The sequence below is a fragment of the Protopterus annectens genome, chromosome 2.part1 (assembly GCF_019279795.1).
Source record: "Protopterus annectens isolate FY-2018-M chromosome 2.part1, PAN1.0, whole genome shotgun sequence".
Classification (NCBI taxonomy): domain Eukaryota; kingdom Metazoa; phylum Chordata; order Ceratodontiformes; family Protopteridae; genus Protopterus; species Protopterus annectens.
In genome coordinates, this window is record NC_056729.1 from 1,009,696,198 (window position 1) to 1,009,711,128 (window position 14,931).

The 14,931-nt window shown below is 36.9% G+C and overlaps 1 protein-coding gene across 3 annotated transcripts in view; it reads left to right on the forward strand.

The window, feature by feature from the left end:
* SLC2A9 (solute carrier family 2 member 9) overlaps window positions 1-14,931 on the forward strand; it is a 3,818,728-nt gene that overhangs the window by 1,004,811 nt on the left and 2,798,986 nt on the right. For all 3 annotated transcript variants that reach the window (XM_044062595.1, XM_044062594.1, XM_044062593.1), the window contains exon 4: window positions 9,810-9,970. In XM_044062595.1, the coding sequence (XP_043918530.1) occupies window positions 9,810-9,970 (161 nt within the window). The remainder of the gene's footprint in view (window positions 1-9,809; window positions 9,971-14,931) is intronic.

A 14,931-nucleotide genomic window follows, 5' to 3' on the forward strand; every position in this document is an offset into this window, starting at 1 on the left:
TAAGCATTATTGTCACTGTGTTCCCATTACCATAGCAACCTGGGAGTGTCTGAGCACCACCAGTGTGTCTGCGAACCACTCACCAGAGGAGCGCGATGCACCCATAGCAAAGCCTCATCTCACCAGCATCCCCAAGCCCAAACTCCCTCCCTCCCAGTCCGGCAACAGCCAGGAAAAGAACAGAAAGCAAACAAGTCAGCAAAAACAACAGCTAATAAGCAATTACATGACCCGCCACACACATTCACCTATGCAGGAAAACCACCATGCTTCCCCCCAATGTTCAATACAGTGTATGTCATTCATGACAAGCCAAAACGGCAATGTTATTAAACTCAAGCCCATGTCATTAAACTGAATGTCTATAGTGAATTTAATACTAGTTTTTCAGAATATGATTATTACATTCTGTGACATTTCAAGTTCAGGCTTCCACTGTCTCTCTAACCTGGTCAATTTGATGTCATGTACAAAAATACTAGTTATCTTGGTAACCGTACTACCCATGGTCAAGATGGGCTCCAAAAACTACAATTCAAGTTAATACAAATAAATAACTTCTTATAATGTAGTGACCACAAGCTGTTAAGTTTTATCTTCGCTCTGTTACCATTACCATAGCAACCTGGGAGCATCTGATACTGTTAATGAGTCTATGAACTGTTTACCAAAGGCACGCAATGCACCTGAAGCAAAGCTTCACTTCACTAGCAACCCCAAGCCTGAATTCCCTCCCTCCCAGCCTGGCAACAGCCGGAAAAGAGCTGAAAGCAAACAAGTCAGCAAAAACAACGAAAAACAAAGACAAACCAAAAAAAAAAATTATAATTATAATGACATCTGCACCAGCTACCAGACAGGGCTGCATCCATGCACACCACATCAGGATCGACCAAGCAGCAGACAAAGCCACAATACCTGCCACAAATGCCATCAACCATATCTATACAGAATAATAATAATAATGGCAGTTGTACTAGCCGCCAAACACAGCTGTATCCACGCACACCATTTCAGGACTGATTAAACTGCACTCATAGCCTTAATACCTACCATAATTAGCAGTAACCATAGTTGATCAGAGTAATAATGGCATTTGTAGTAAGAGCTTGCTACTGTTATTAACCAGGATATACATGACATTTCTATATCATACTTTGAAGAAGGCATTAGTCTCCATGACAGCATTTTTTTAAACACTCTGCTGTTACTGCTATTATATGTTGCTTTGTTTGGCTAATATATAATATAAATAGTAACCCATCTTGACCTACCTTTGTTTTTAAACAATTATTGGACTTTTGAACATTCTGAATAAATCATTACTGTTTCTCAGTTGTTTAAAAAACCCTCCTTTTTTAAATAAAAACAGATGACAAGGGATGTACCATATCAGTTGATACTTTGAGAGATGTAGTTGTAAGAGTTATTTTTTGGGACAGCTATCGTGGAATAATTTTTTTGTTTCTTCTTTCTAGCATAAGTCCAAGCATTTGTTTCTTTTATTATTTTAAGAGTTAGGGCCATCAATTCCATTTCTTCTGGAATAGGCACTATGTTGTTGTTTTTGACGAATATAGTAGCTTCTTCTAAGTCATTAAAGGTTCTCATCTCATTGGCAAAAAGTATTTTTATCTTGACTGGAAAGGCAAGCTGTGCTTTAATGTTGATTTTTTTCAACAGTTTTATAATTGGCCAGACTTTTTTCCTTTGTTGTAGTATTCTGGAAGAATAATCATTATCAGACCTTATCAGGCTTTGATTGTAGTTTAAGGGTGATTTTCTCCAAGCAAATTTTAATATTAGTTCCTTGTCCAGAAATGAAAGAAATTTTATAACTATGGATCTGAGTGGAGTATTTGTTGAATTAGAGGCAGGTTTCCTCAGTGCTCTATGCACCCTTTCAATTCCAAATGAAAGTCCCTCTTTCAAGTCTAAAAATTCAAGAATCCAGGTTGTTAAAAATAAGACAATGTCTTCACCTTCAGTGTTTTCAGGCAGACAAAGATCATTATGTTGTTTCTCCTTTCCCTGTTTTCTAAGTCATCTATTTTGATAAGCAGCCAAGTATTCTATTTAAGCAGAAATTATTTTTGGGATTCTTCCTCTGAGTCTCCCTTCAATGTCATTTAGAGACGTTTCTATAGTTGTTATTTTTGACTGGTGTTGCTGTAATAGTTCCTCAAGAGAGTCAGTCTGTTTTTAAGAATTTAATTTGAGGTTTTCTAAGTAATTTTTAAAGCCATCCATCTTCAAAGATAGTTCCTGTAAGGTAGTTGTTATCAGTTGCAGATCTTTTTTCAAAGCAGCATCTGGGTGAGAATTCCTTGAGTTGTTCATTTTCAGTGATTCAATATATCTCCAAGTTACTTGACAGGAAAATGTTTGTATATCTCCACAAAATTGATATTTATGTAGATTAGTAGTTTATCTATAGATTTCTGACATTTTTAAACTTGAAAATAATAAAATTTTCCTATAATAATATACTAGTTTATGGAGCTCTAAAAATTCCCTGCTCTCAGTTGGCCATCTAAGCTTTGCCCCTAGCCTAGATGTTTTAATATAGGGTGGGCCTATTATGCTATGCTTTATCCAGGAGACCAGTGAGTACAGTTGTTCAATTATTCCAGAGCACTGCTTAAATGAATTGCTCAGAGTAGGGAAACAGAGGCTGAGGGAGTCAAACCCTGGACTACAACAGGAAGATGCTCATTAATAGTTCCTAGATTTAATCATGTGCACTAACTGCCCAATAACTAATATAAACAACTCAGATGGCAATGCACCTCAGTGAAAGGATTGCAATGACTTTGGCAAAAAAAAAATGCTAAGTGCATACCTCTCAACTGTCCAGATGATTTTTGCAGAATGTCCATATTGTTGGTCTATTCCTTATAAAATTAGTGGTTTTCTAGAAAATTACTGAGGACTGAAGTCACTAAATAATGACAGCTATTTAAATTTCACACTTCATATCCTCCGGAAAATGCATGGTAACACAAATCCTGTTATTCTATTAGCTAAGTTTATAGGAACAAAAATTTAAAATCTACCTCTATTTTGGCCTTTGTCCACTCCATTATTTTAGGCTTTCTGCAGATTTCTTGTGCTAGGAGGTTGAGATATATATTTAAGTGATTTGACTATGGATAAGTAGTCCTTGATCTAGTAGTCAGCAACCATAAATCTGCATTCCTTCAAACACTCTTTATTATTTAGGATAATTAAGTAACTATTCTGTTAGTACATTATCTGCTCTTATGAGATCTCTGCACCAGCTTTGAATGCCCTGTTTTATTTTAAATTAGCTTGGTTGTCACTATGTTTTCAGCATAATCATTTGAGAGTTAGAAATCTGCTAAATTGTTTATTCTTTGGAATGTCAGTCTTCAGATGTGCTATGACCCTTTAAACAGAACAGAAGAGGGAAGGCCTCTCCATAAATACGCATGAGGCATAACATTTAGAGTGTGGTGCCATGGTATGAGGCAGAGTGCAAGGTATAAAATCTACTATGCTATCTGAAGGTCTTAGCTGTAATCTGTAAGAGATATAATTTTCTTTGAGTAAACAGTCATTTATCAGGAATATTTCACATTCTAGTTTTAAGTAATGTTGTGCATCTAATTCATATAGATGTTATATGACCAATTTCTGTTTCATTACCAACACATTCTTGGTTACCTGCCTCACATAATTTTAATTTTGTGTTTTACATATTCTTTCTGATTTGATCAAGCCTTACTATACACATATGAGTTTTTATCTATCCCTCTTTAAATGTGCTAATTCACCCTCACTAATTATGTTACACTATCAATAATTATAAAATGTGCTCAGATTTAAAAATTCGGCTTTTGGAATCACACAGAATTTAGTGCAAACAACAATTTCCCAGTTTATTATATCGATGGAGTAACTATAAGCTTTCTTTTTTAGAAAGTTAATATTTAAAGATGCCGTTTCATCATTCTGCTCAAGTTAGCTCATATCTCAATTTGCCAGTCATTTTTATACATACTTGTCTAACCCTGTACTGTTGTTTTACATGATAATTCTGACTAGCCTCTTTCTCCACTGAAAATAAACCTCATTTCAAGGTTAGTATAAAAATATTAATAAAACCTGTAAAATATTATTAGGTCTACCACTGCAGCCCATGAATATAGGCTAGCATCTAAAACCAAGACAATTATAAATTCTTCTTCAGCTACATTAGAAAACAAAGGAACAAAATCTTACATTGATAAGAATTTATTAAAAATGTAACCACCTTTTCAGACCCACTAGAGTTTATGAATATGCTAAAAAAAAAAAATCAGTGCAAATATTACGCCAGACACTTCTGTTCAAAGTTGACATTCCTTAATTCTTAAACTCCCCATTACCACAAAGGAAGACATACTGAAATTGCTTTCTAAGGCCAAAAATACTACCTGGTTATTTAATAAACAATACTGAACATTTCCTGGCAGAACCGCTTCTTAAACTGTTCAACCTAAGTGTAGCTACAGGTTTTGTTTCTGAAGTTTGGTGCACTGCAGTAATGATGTCATTTCACAAGGGTGGCTCTACAACTGACCCGCTACCAGCTAAATGAGTTTCATTTGCATAGCCATTATGTGTGACCTGATTAACTATGATATTAGAAATCCTATCAGATCTCACCCACAGCTGTTTGCCTTTGTCAAGAGTAGATCTTGCCTAATGAATTTGGTTAACTTTTTTGACATAGTTATACAGACTGTAGTCAGTTGTCATGCTAGTCAGTTGTCATGCTGATCACATGGTATATCTTGACCTAGTCAAGACATTTGACATTATCCCTCATCATGGCATTGTAAATAAGCTTAACACTTTAATATAGATCCCTATGTAGCAAGATGTATAGAAAACTGTCTGAAAGTCTGAACCCACTCTGGTATCTGGTACCTCAGCAGAAACTATGATGATGACCAGTGGTATCCTCCAGAGCTCAGTACTGGGGCATCTTCCATTTGGTATTTACTTTTCTGGTCTCCAGCCTAGAAACCAAAAATATTGGATAAATACATTTGCAAATGACTGGAAAGTGGGAGTAATTGTCAAGTATCCTGGCACCCTAACCCTTCAGCAAGAACTTACATTTGTAAATACCTGGCATAATCAAAATGGTCTCACATTAAATGTGAAACAGTACCATATTGTCACAGCATAGACAATACCAGAATTCAAAGTGAGAATTTTGTTAGGGGCCGTGAACATGGGTTGATAGTTCCCAGTCTTTTGATCATCATGTGACAACAGTAGTCAAGACCCCTTCTACTTAACACGGATAATTGCCAAGAGAATATCATTTAGTACAATGCCCTTTACAGTATGTACCTCACTAAATATGTATCTAACAGCTAGAAAGACCTCAGTGTATCCTAAAAAAGAATATTATGGGTTTAAAATATCTTAGCTCCAAGAGAGACTGGAAGCACTGACCTTTTATTCAATATTTTAGAGACACCCGAGGAGTCACCTATGCCTTTTCATCTCTGCCTTTAGTGACCCATTTGTCCTGCATTTCTTATATCTCTACAAATCCAATAGTTCCAAAAATAATGTAATCAGGGAACTAACTCTTCCCCAGCAGATAAATAAAATGCAGTGGAGGATAGTGCTTCTCCTACCTGAGGAACAGGCAGTACCTACAGATTAAGTGATGAGATACAGCATAATCCTTCAAATAAGACCTTGATGATTGGATGTGTACCTACAAATTCACTCTCGGATTGAATGGGGAGATGGTATCAACAACAGAAGGAGTAGTACTGTTGGAGCTGAATTCATCCTTATGTCTCAGTGAGTACCTTCATGTGGCGACTCTATTTCCACAAAATCTCACCAAGACAACACTGATATATAGGTTGGGAGGTTGGCATAATGGTTAGGGTGTTTACTTCACAGACAGAAGGTCTGGGGTTTGATTTTTCAAATGGGATAATTGGCTAGGCTTAAAATGGCCCACAAGGGCAGTTAGCCTAGCACTAATCTATGAACCTATGGACCGGATTTTATGTACCATAGAGAAAGGTAAGTTAAAAAATAAAAAAAATATGTCTGGGTACACAGCTTCCACAATAAAAAGTACCCAATACTGGTATATGCACTGGTGCCAGGAATGGAAAAAAGGCAGTGTGGAATCCTCAGGACATGGAAACATCCCTACTACAGGAGTAGGCCAGGCTTAGGGACAGGATGACCCCCCCGTGGTAAAAGGAAGAAGTAATTTACAAAATCCAAAAACCTAACAGGCCAAAAAACAGGCACATAGATGACAAATTGGATTATTGAGGATAATGAAGAAATTATGGATTGTTAATGCTGTGAAGTCGAGAATGTAGAGACAGATGATATTCATTAAGATTAAGAGAGAAATTAAAGGAATAGAAAAATACCTGTATAAGAAAATCTGTCAAAATCAACAAATGAAATGTTTTCAGAATGGATTAACAAAAACATTATATAGAAAAAGAAGCAACAGAGGTAGTTAAAAGTATAAAGAAAAAACTCAGAGCTTTTCAAAGATGTAAAAAAGAAATATGGACATGGGAAAGAAAAAGACATCTGATATTGTGTTGTATATATATGCAACAGTAAAAGTCAAACTAATCAATACAACAATGCAGCTCCAAAGATATTTGCAGTAAAATACAGGCACAGGAACCCAGATATGGAAAATTTAACAAACAAAAATAAGAAAACAAAGTGGGGGTGTAGAAAAGAGGACTAGTAAGGAAAAAGTTGAATATAAACTGAAGTTATGGACTACCTGTGAATTGAAGGATTTAGTGTGGTGAATGCAACAGAGGGAATGTCACAGCATAATGAAACATAGAACCCCAGGTTAAGGAGCAGCAGATGGAATGGAGCAGGATGCATCTGAAGAAGACTGACCACATAGTGATGCCATGGAGCCTTCTGTAGGAGACCAGTGCAAAAGTCCAGTTGAAGTTGTACAGTAAGGGAAGGAACAGGGAACAGAAGCAACTCTGAGACAGGTAATTTTGCTGAGTGATGATCAAGGAGTTCCCATATGAAGGAGTAGCAGATGTAGCAGGTTACATTGAAAAGTATATGTCACAGTATGTTTTTCTGGAACTTTCTGTAAAATACTCTCAGGAAACAGAGAACAAAGAAAATGCTTTCAGTCCAGAAAAAAAAAATATATATATGGGAAGACCTACTTGATTTAATAGAAATGAATAGACATATTAAGATAGATGAAAGAAATAGAACACAAAGTAAATAAGGCCCAAAATGCTAGATGATTGTAAAACAGATGAACACAGTAATCAGGACTATTAGGAGAAACTCACATGATATAACAGAAATAAATAGGATATATTACTGTGTAGCTAAACTAATAATAGATACATTTATCACAACAACATAGAGTAAAAATGGTAAGGGCAGGAACAAGTAAAATGCCACCATGGAAAAAACTATAAAGCAACTAAGACAAGATGTATCACTGTTAGAAGAATATTGAAAGGGTAAAATTCCATCAATAAAATAAGTATAGAGGTAGTAAAAGCAACCCACAGTATGAAAACAAACAAGGATTTCTCATACTCCATTGTCAGTAATAAACTAAAAATGTCAGCACAGGCAACAAAAAACTTAGAAGATATACAGATAAATATAAAGAAAAAGTACAAAATAAGCAATTCATTGATGACACAAAAAGGATTTATACAGAACTGGGAAACAAAATAAAAGGAAAAGAAACATCACCAAACAATAAGAAATAGGCACATTTTTGGGAAGTATTTATGAAGACCTTGTTGAACATAACAAAGAACTTAATGTATATAAAAATTAAAAGAAAGAATATGGAGTTCTAATGTATGTAATATAAAATGGGAAAAGTAACAGCCAGAGAAGATGAGAGAAAAGTAAGAAAATCTCCTAAATGGAAAATGCGAGACCCAGAAGAACCTAACTTCTGGTTAAATGAATTAACATCTTCACAGAAAGATTTAGCCCCGAGAAAACAATTATTATATGAGCATCCCAAATGTACACCAACCTGTTAACAACAGGAATTGAACCTAGCCTGGTCTTCCACTTAAACACAAGCTATAGTCTGTTCAGGTGCAGTATTCTGGAGGGTAGAGGTACTGGACATGCTGTCATCATCTTTTTTTTCTCAGATAACATCACCCAAATTACTCCAATACCTATGAAAGCACCTATTTATATAGGGGAAATCTGTGAAAAAATAAACAATTTGTGGAAGGTAAGTGTTAGTAGACCAGCCCTTTCATACTTTAATAGCCTGATTAATTTGTTATTTAACTTTATACTACATTACAAAAGCCTTTTTATATTTTGCCAAATGTTCTAATAGTACTTTGGCACTGATATCTCATTTTTTATTTAGGTATACATATAACAAACAGCAGTCTCTAACTAAATCTGCAATAACATGCTGTTGGTCAGCTGTTTAACTTCTTCTCAGTGTAATTTATTCAAGCCTTTTTAGGATTTAGGTTGCTGGATGGCAGGGGTTTGTGAAGTATTTCTGAGTGTTGTCTTCAGACACTTGTGGAGATTTTTAATGAAGTAGTCTAGTTTTTAGGCACATATGTATTGGGATAATGGGCTTTTGCTTGTCTTTGGGCCTTTGTTTCATAATTCACCCAGCATATTCGAATGTGTCCTTAATAAACCTCCTATGCTTAACTTTATGTAATATTTTTATAGGCATATAGCTTGTTATCTTACAAACATAACTTATGTTCTATATCTCATAGTTTTGTTTGCATTTAATTACATTTTTAATAATGTTAGGCTGATCAAGTCTTTGGGTTTGGGAATTCATTATTACTATATCTTTTCTTTAGTGTTGACACTGTTATATTCATGGAATAAGGCTACTTAGCTATGTCTTTGCTTAGAAAATAGTGTATTTAATCCTATATTATTGACAAAATAGAATTCTGGAAGATACTCATGGAGAACTTTACTAAAATGTTAAAATTTGAAGTATTATACATAGCTATAATTTTTTCTACGTTGCATGTTTTGTATAGTAGATTAGTTTGCCCGTAATGTGCACTTTGTTCTGTTCTAATGTCAGTAGTATAACAAGTAGCATACTTGCTTTTGGTGCGAAAGGCTGTGGGTTCTATTCCCACACCAGGTATATCAGTTGGTGATATGGCATAAGGGGCATGCTGCAATCCTGAGTGTGTTATTCTTTGAATGAGACATTAAACAGAGACCTGGTCTGCTTGAGTTGGTGGTAGCTTAAGGTGGATGTCAAAGATCCCATGCAATCTATTCTACAGAGTACGGGAAGTTCTCCAATAGTCTGGCTAGATTTCCCTTAGTGCTATAAATACTACCTCGTGTCTCCCCTGAAACGACACTACAAGCCTATTGGGACTAACTTAGTCAACACAGGATAAATAATTTATTTATTTTTCTGTTGTAAGTGTGACTGGATATAAAGAGCAGTGATCAGTTACTACTCTATATGCAGTACAGGATGCACGTGGACGTACACCACACTCTGACCTGCAAATGCTACCAATGTAAAATGTAGGTAGAAGTAATTCAGTGCTAAGGGTATTGTGCTGTTCTTAGCAGTAAATAAGGAAATTCTGAAGCAGTATAGTGTCAATAATTTAATCCATTTAAAATACTGGTATAGACATTTAATTGTAAACATATTCCTGAAGCTATGCAAGGTAAAAAATATAGTCATCTTGCACATTAAGACTTAATTAGGAATGTACATTAATTTACTTAATGCGTTTTTTATATTTCAGTATATCAAGTCCTTTTTTAATGAAACATGGAGAAGGAGATATGACTACCCTATGGACAATGGGACGCTGACACTTCTCTGGTCTGTGACAGTCTCAGTTTTTGCCTGTGGTGGCCTTGTGGGGGCTTTAATTGTGGTTCCACTAGTAAAACGCTTGGGAAGGTACTGTATGCACTCTTAATATCTTATTTAAAATTATATAATCACAACAATATCTTTGATTTTTTTTTCAATAAACATCTTTATTAAATTGTCACATATGACATAGGCAATCTTACATTTATATAAATAAAAAACAAACAACATTGACACCACTTTAGTTGTAAATATTATACGTCACAGACACCATTGAAACAATTGTAGTTGCAAACATTTTACATCACTTATAATCTATTCAGTCCTTGTCAGTTAAGCATTATATGGCTCATTCAAATTCTGCCTCTTAAACTGTATATATTGTTCCCACAATTCCCATTTTTCCTATTTGCTGCTTCCTTTTTGTAAAGAAACCAGTTCCAGTTGTTTTATCCCTGTTACTATATTCACTACTTCTAGTAAAGTTGGTCTAGACTTTGATTTCCATTTTTGAGTAATTGCTTTTTTGCCAGCCACCACAATTAGACTCAGTAAAGCTTTACTATGTCTAGGCAGTTCCTATTCTGTATCATAGCTCAAAAAAAAAAAAAAATCATATACTCAGTCAATCCAATCCACTAACCCAGCATCTCTGACAGAGCGGTCCGCAAGAAATCCTTAAAGTCTGCCAGCTCATTACAGTCTCTGCAAGAGATGTAAGACTTGTACCTACATTGACTTTAGAAATTATTTCCAGCATCCTACTACTGTGCAAAAATAAATGCTTGGTACGTATGCAGACTGTAATACCAAAAATGCTGTAATTTATGCACTGGTTTTTACACTGGAAAGACTAATAGATCTTTTAAGGGCAGAATCCTATATCACTTAAATGATATAAGGATTCATAATAAAACTAATGCCTTAAGCCAACATATTTCTGCTCATCCTGGTCACAAATTCCACTTCATGGCACTGGCAATTATAATGGAGAACCCGAGAGGTGGTGATCTAGTTAATTGAAATGAAATAACTGAACTAGGTTGGATTATAGATTTACAAGCTGACAAGTTATCAGGACTGAATGAAATGGCTTCTTTAAAACCCCTATTAAAAGGGTGCAAGCTAAGGAGATAAACTTCAACTGTATTGGTTCTTTGAGATACAATGAAGTTCCTGAACTATTTAAATGCAAGCAGTTTTCTATGCTCTGAAAGATCTAAAGAAGGCATTATGCAGAAAGTGCTTATCTCTGAGCTCTAGGATTTTATACATTTTATTTGTGCTCTCCTTTTGTTATATATTTATTTATTTATTTGCAGTTTGTTTTCCAGGATAGTCCATTGGGCTACAAGGAGCCCATTTTTAATGGAGTCATGGGGGAAAAAAGCTCCATAGAAATACAAATGCATAGTACAGAAAGAGCACAAATCCATAATATACATTTCAATTAAATGTTAAATACATATTTTGTATAGTACAAACCCATATTGCACAATTCAAATAGATGTTATATAATACAGAAATAAAAGAAGATTTTCATAAGGAAAATTACATCAAATAAATTCAGTAAGCAGCAGTTTTTTATGTTTTTTTTTTTTTTTTGTTAGGGAATTACAATCAGGTAATTTTTTAGTCATTGGTTGAATATGTCCCGAGGGATGTAAAACTTTAGGAGGTAGTGACAGGCAACAAAGTTTGGAAAGTTAGGAAGAAAGTCTGGTAGAATTAGGTTGGATGAGAGCAAGAGCATTTCCATTGTGAAGTAAGGTGTGAGTGCAGTGAGATTTTAAACATGGAGAGACTGCTGGTAGTGAGGATGGGAGAAGGGAGAGAGTTCCAGAGGCGTGCAAGAGAGAAGGACATCAATTGATTCCCAGCGGGATGTGTTGGTTTATGCAATTTAATTAGGTTTTGGGAATTGGATCTTAGGAGTCTATCTGGTTTATGCATTTCAAAGGTATTTGTTAGGGAGGGGCAGAGAGGCAGGTTATGAATGAGTTTGTGGTATATGTGAGGAAGTTTGGTAATTCTAGCCAGCTTAGTTGGTGAAGGGAATTACAGTGGTGAGAAGAGGCTCTATGACCTGCCGCAAATTTGGATATTTTGTTATAACAAGATGAGAGTTTTGTTTTGAGGGAAGATTGTAGGCTGGTTAGGATAGATGCACCATATAAAAGGGATGTGATGAGGTACGTATTAGCTAATGTAATCCTGATGGTGGGAGAGATAAAGCAAATGTGGCAGTAAAGCATACCTATTTTTTTATGTTTTTTTTTTATATTTGCTTGTAAATGCTTATCAAATTTTAGTTGATTGTCAATGATAATTCCTAGTAATTTTGTGTCAGAGACTAGTTATAGGGGGATATTATTATTGCTGGTAATTATGAAGGATTGTTTGTCTATGGAAGAGGTTTTGGATGCATTGAATAACATACGTTTTGTTTTGGTTGCATTAAGGGCTAGATGGTTGTCGAGCAGCCACTGTTCAGTGGAAGATAAGGCAGCTTGTGGTAGATTGTTAAGAGTTGTAATGGAAGGGGATGAACAGATTATAGTAGAATCATCGGCATATTGGATGAGACTGGAGTTAGGAATGGCTTGGAAGAAATCATTTATGAATATGTTGAATAGTAGGGAGCCTAGAATGGAACCTTGGGGATGCCTGTGGATGTATTAAGGAAGGGTGAGGTAGCTTTTTTCCATTTAACTGCTTGTTGCCTGTTTGTGAGATAGCTTGAGAACCACTGGGTAGAGGAAGGGGACAGGTTAAGTTTAGAGAGTTTGGTAAGAAGGAGGTTGTGGGAAATAGTGTCAAATGCCTTAGAGAGGTCGAGGAAAAGAGTGGATACAAAGTGGCCAAAGTCGCGGGCTTTGTTGATGGTTTCTAGGAAGGAGAGGAGGGCAGTGGAGGTACTATGACCTGGTCTAAAGCCGTGTTGTGTGGGGGTAAGAAGCTGATTATTGATGAGGTAGGGTAAGAGTTGTTGGTGTATACACTTTTCAAGTAGCTTAGAAATAGGGGATAGGATGGCGATAGGGTGAAAGTTTGGGATGTCATTATTGCAACCTTTATGGATAGGAATAATAAAGGCCTTCTTCCAGAGCTGGGGGACCTGGCTTTCTGAGATAGACAGATTGGGGAGGGGGGTGTCCATATTCATAAAGGACACCCACACCTCAAGGTTGGTGGCAATGCACGATGCATCGGAGACCATCCAGGTGCAATTAACCATAGGCAAGACTGCTCTGCAATTTGTAGCATGTTACAGGCCACCCTCTCAAACTCAGGAACCTCACATGGCCTTCCTGAAAACATTGGAGGGGATAAATGTATCTCCAAACACCATCATACTAGGTGACTTCAACTACCCTAATATAGACTGGGAACACTACTCAAGCCCGAACACTCTAACCCAAAGATTCCTGGAGTTCATAAACTCAAATGCCATGGAACAACTAGTCACCATCCCCACAAGAGGAGAAAACATACTTGATCTCATCATCACGAACATGGGATCAAAATGTTCAACACCGGAAGTATACCCCTCACTGGTGAGTTCAGATCATAAACTAATCTCGCTGGAGGTCCTCATCCCGCCCCCACCTGAAACAAAAAAGACCACAGTGAAAAACTTCTCAAAAGCCGATTTCACACTTCTAAAAACTAGTGTGGTCTCCTTTAAGGCCCCTGAGCCAGTGGTAAACATTACTCAAACTACTGAATCACTTACAAATGCCTTCTACCAGCACCTACAGGACTGCATGGATCAGTCAATCCCAAACAAAACTAAGACTCTCTGTACCAAAGGCAAGCATCCAGTCTGGTGGACCCCAGCCATAAACAAGCTCTACAACAAAAGGAGGAAGCTACTACAAGATAGAGCAAAATCCTTGAAAGGTAAGACACCTTTGATCATTATAAGTAAAAAACTAAGAGCTCTCATAAAATCATCCAAGGCAAATTTTGAGAGAAAAATCGCCAAGGACTCTAAAGACAATCATAAGGTCTTCTTTAGCTATGTTAGAAACCTAGGAGGAAACTCCCAGATATGCTCAGAATTAGTTCAAAATGATGTGAAAATTACTGAACCTACACACATTGCCAACATACTGGCTGACAAGTTCAGTGCAAACTTCCCCTCCCAAAAGGAGAGATATCTATTCCAGAGGATTGTAGCCCCCAAACATCTCCAACGCCCAGGTGAGAACTGCCCTCACTAAGGCAAAAACACAGCATCCATGGGACCGGATGGTGTCCCCGGCTGTGTGCTTCACGAACTCAATGAGGAATTAAACCCACAGTTAGGACAGCTGTTTAATCTTAGCCTCACCTCAGGATACATACCCAAGGAGTGGCGACTGTAGTCCCACTTCATAAGGGCGGTGCCTCCACAGACCCTGGAAATTACCGCCCATTAGCTTGACAAGCCTTATCTGCAAAGCCATGGAGAGGATCATAATGGAACTCATAAATAAAGACATAGGGAACTTGCAGACTTTGGATCCAACCCAGTTTGGCTTTGTCAAAGGCAGATCCTGCCTCTTAAACTTGGTTGACTTTTTCGAGACAGTCACCAAGGCCATTGATGAGGGAAAGGCAGTCCATACAGCCTACCTCGACCTGGCAAAGGCCTTCAACACAATACCCCACTCAGGTATCATCGAAAAACTCATCAGCTTGAATGTAAACCCATACATCACAAGATGGGTTGCAAAGTGGCTAAGTGACAGAACCCACAGGGTCAGAGTTGCTGGAGCCATGTCAGACTCAAAGCCTGTCACAAGTGGTGTCCCACAGGGCTCAGTCCTGGGTCCACTCTTGTTCGGCATCTACTTTTCTGAAGTACAAGCAAACACAGGAGGGTTATGGCTGACAAAGTTTGCAGATGACTGCAAACTGGGTGTCATAGTCAAAAACACATCTGACACAGATATCCTCCAGAAGGGCCTCACAGAAACGGATAACTGGTGCCAGAGCCATGGCCTGAAGTTAAACGCCAAAAAATGCATAGTCATACCCTTTGGGAAAAACAAGGTTACCCC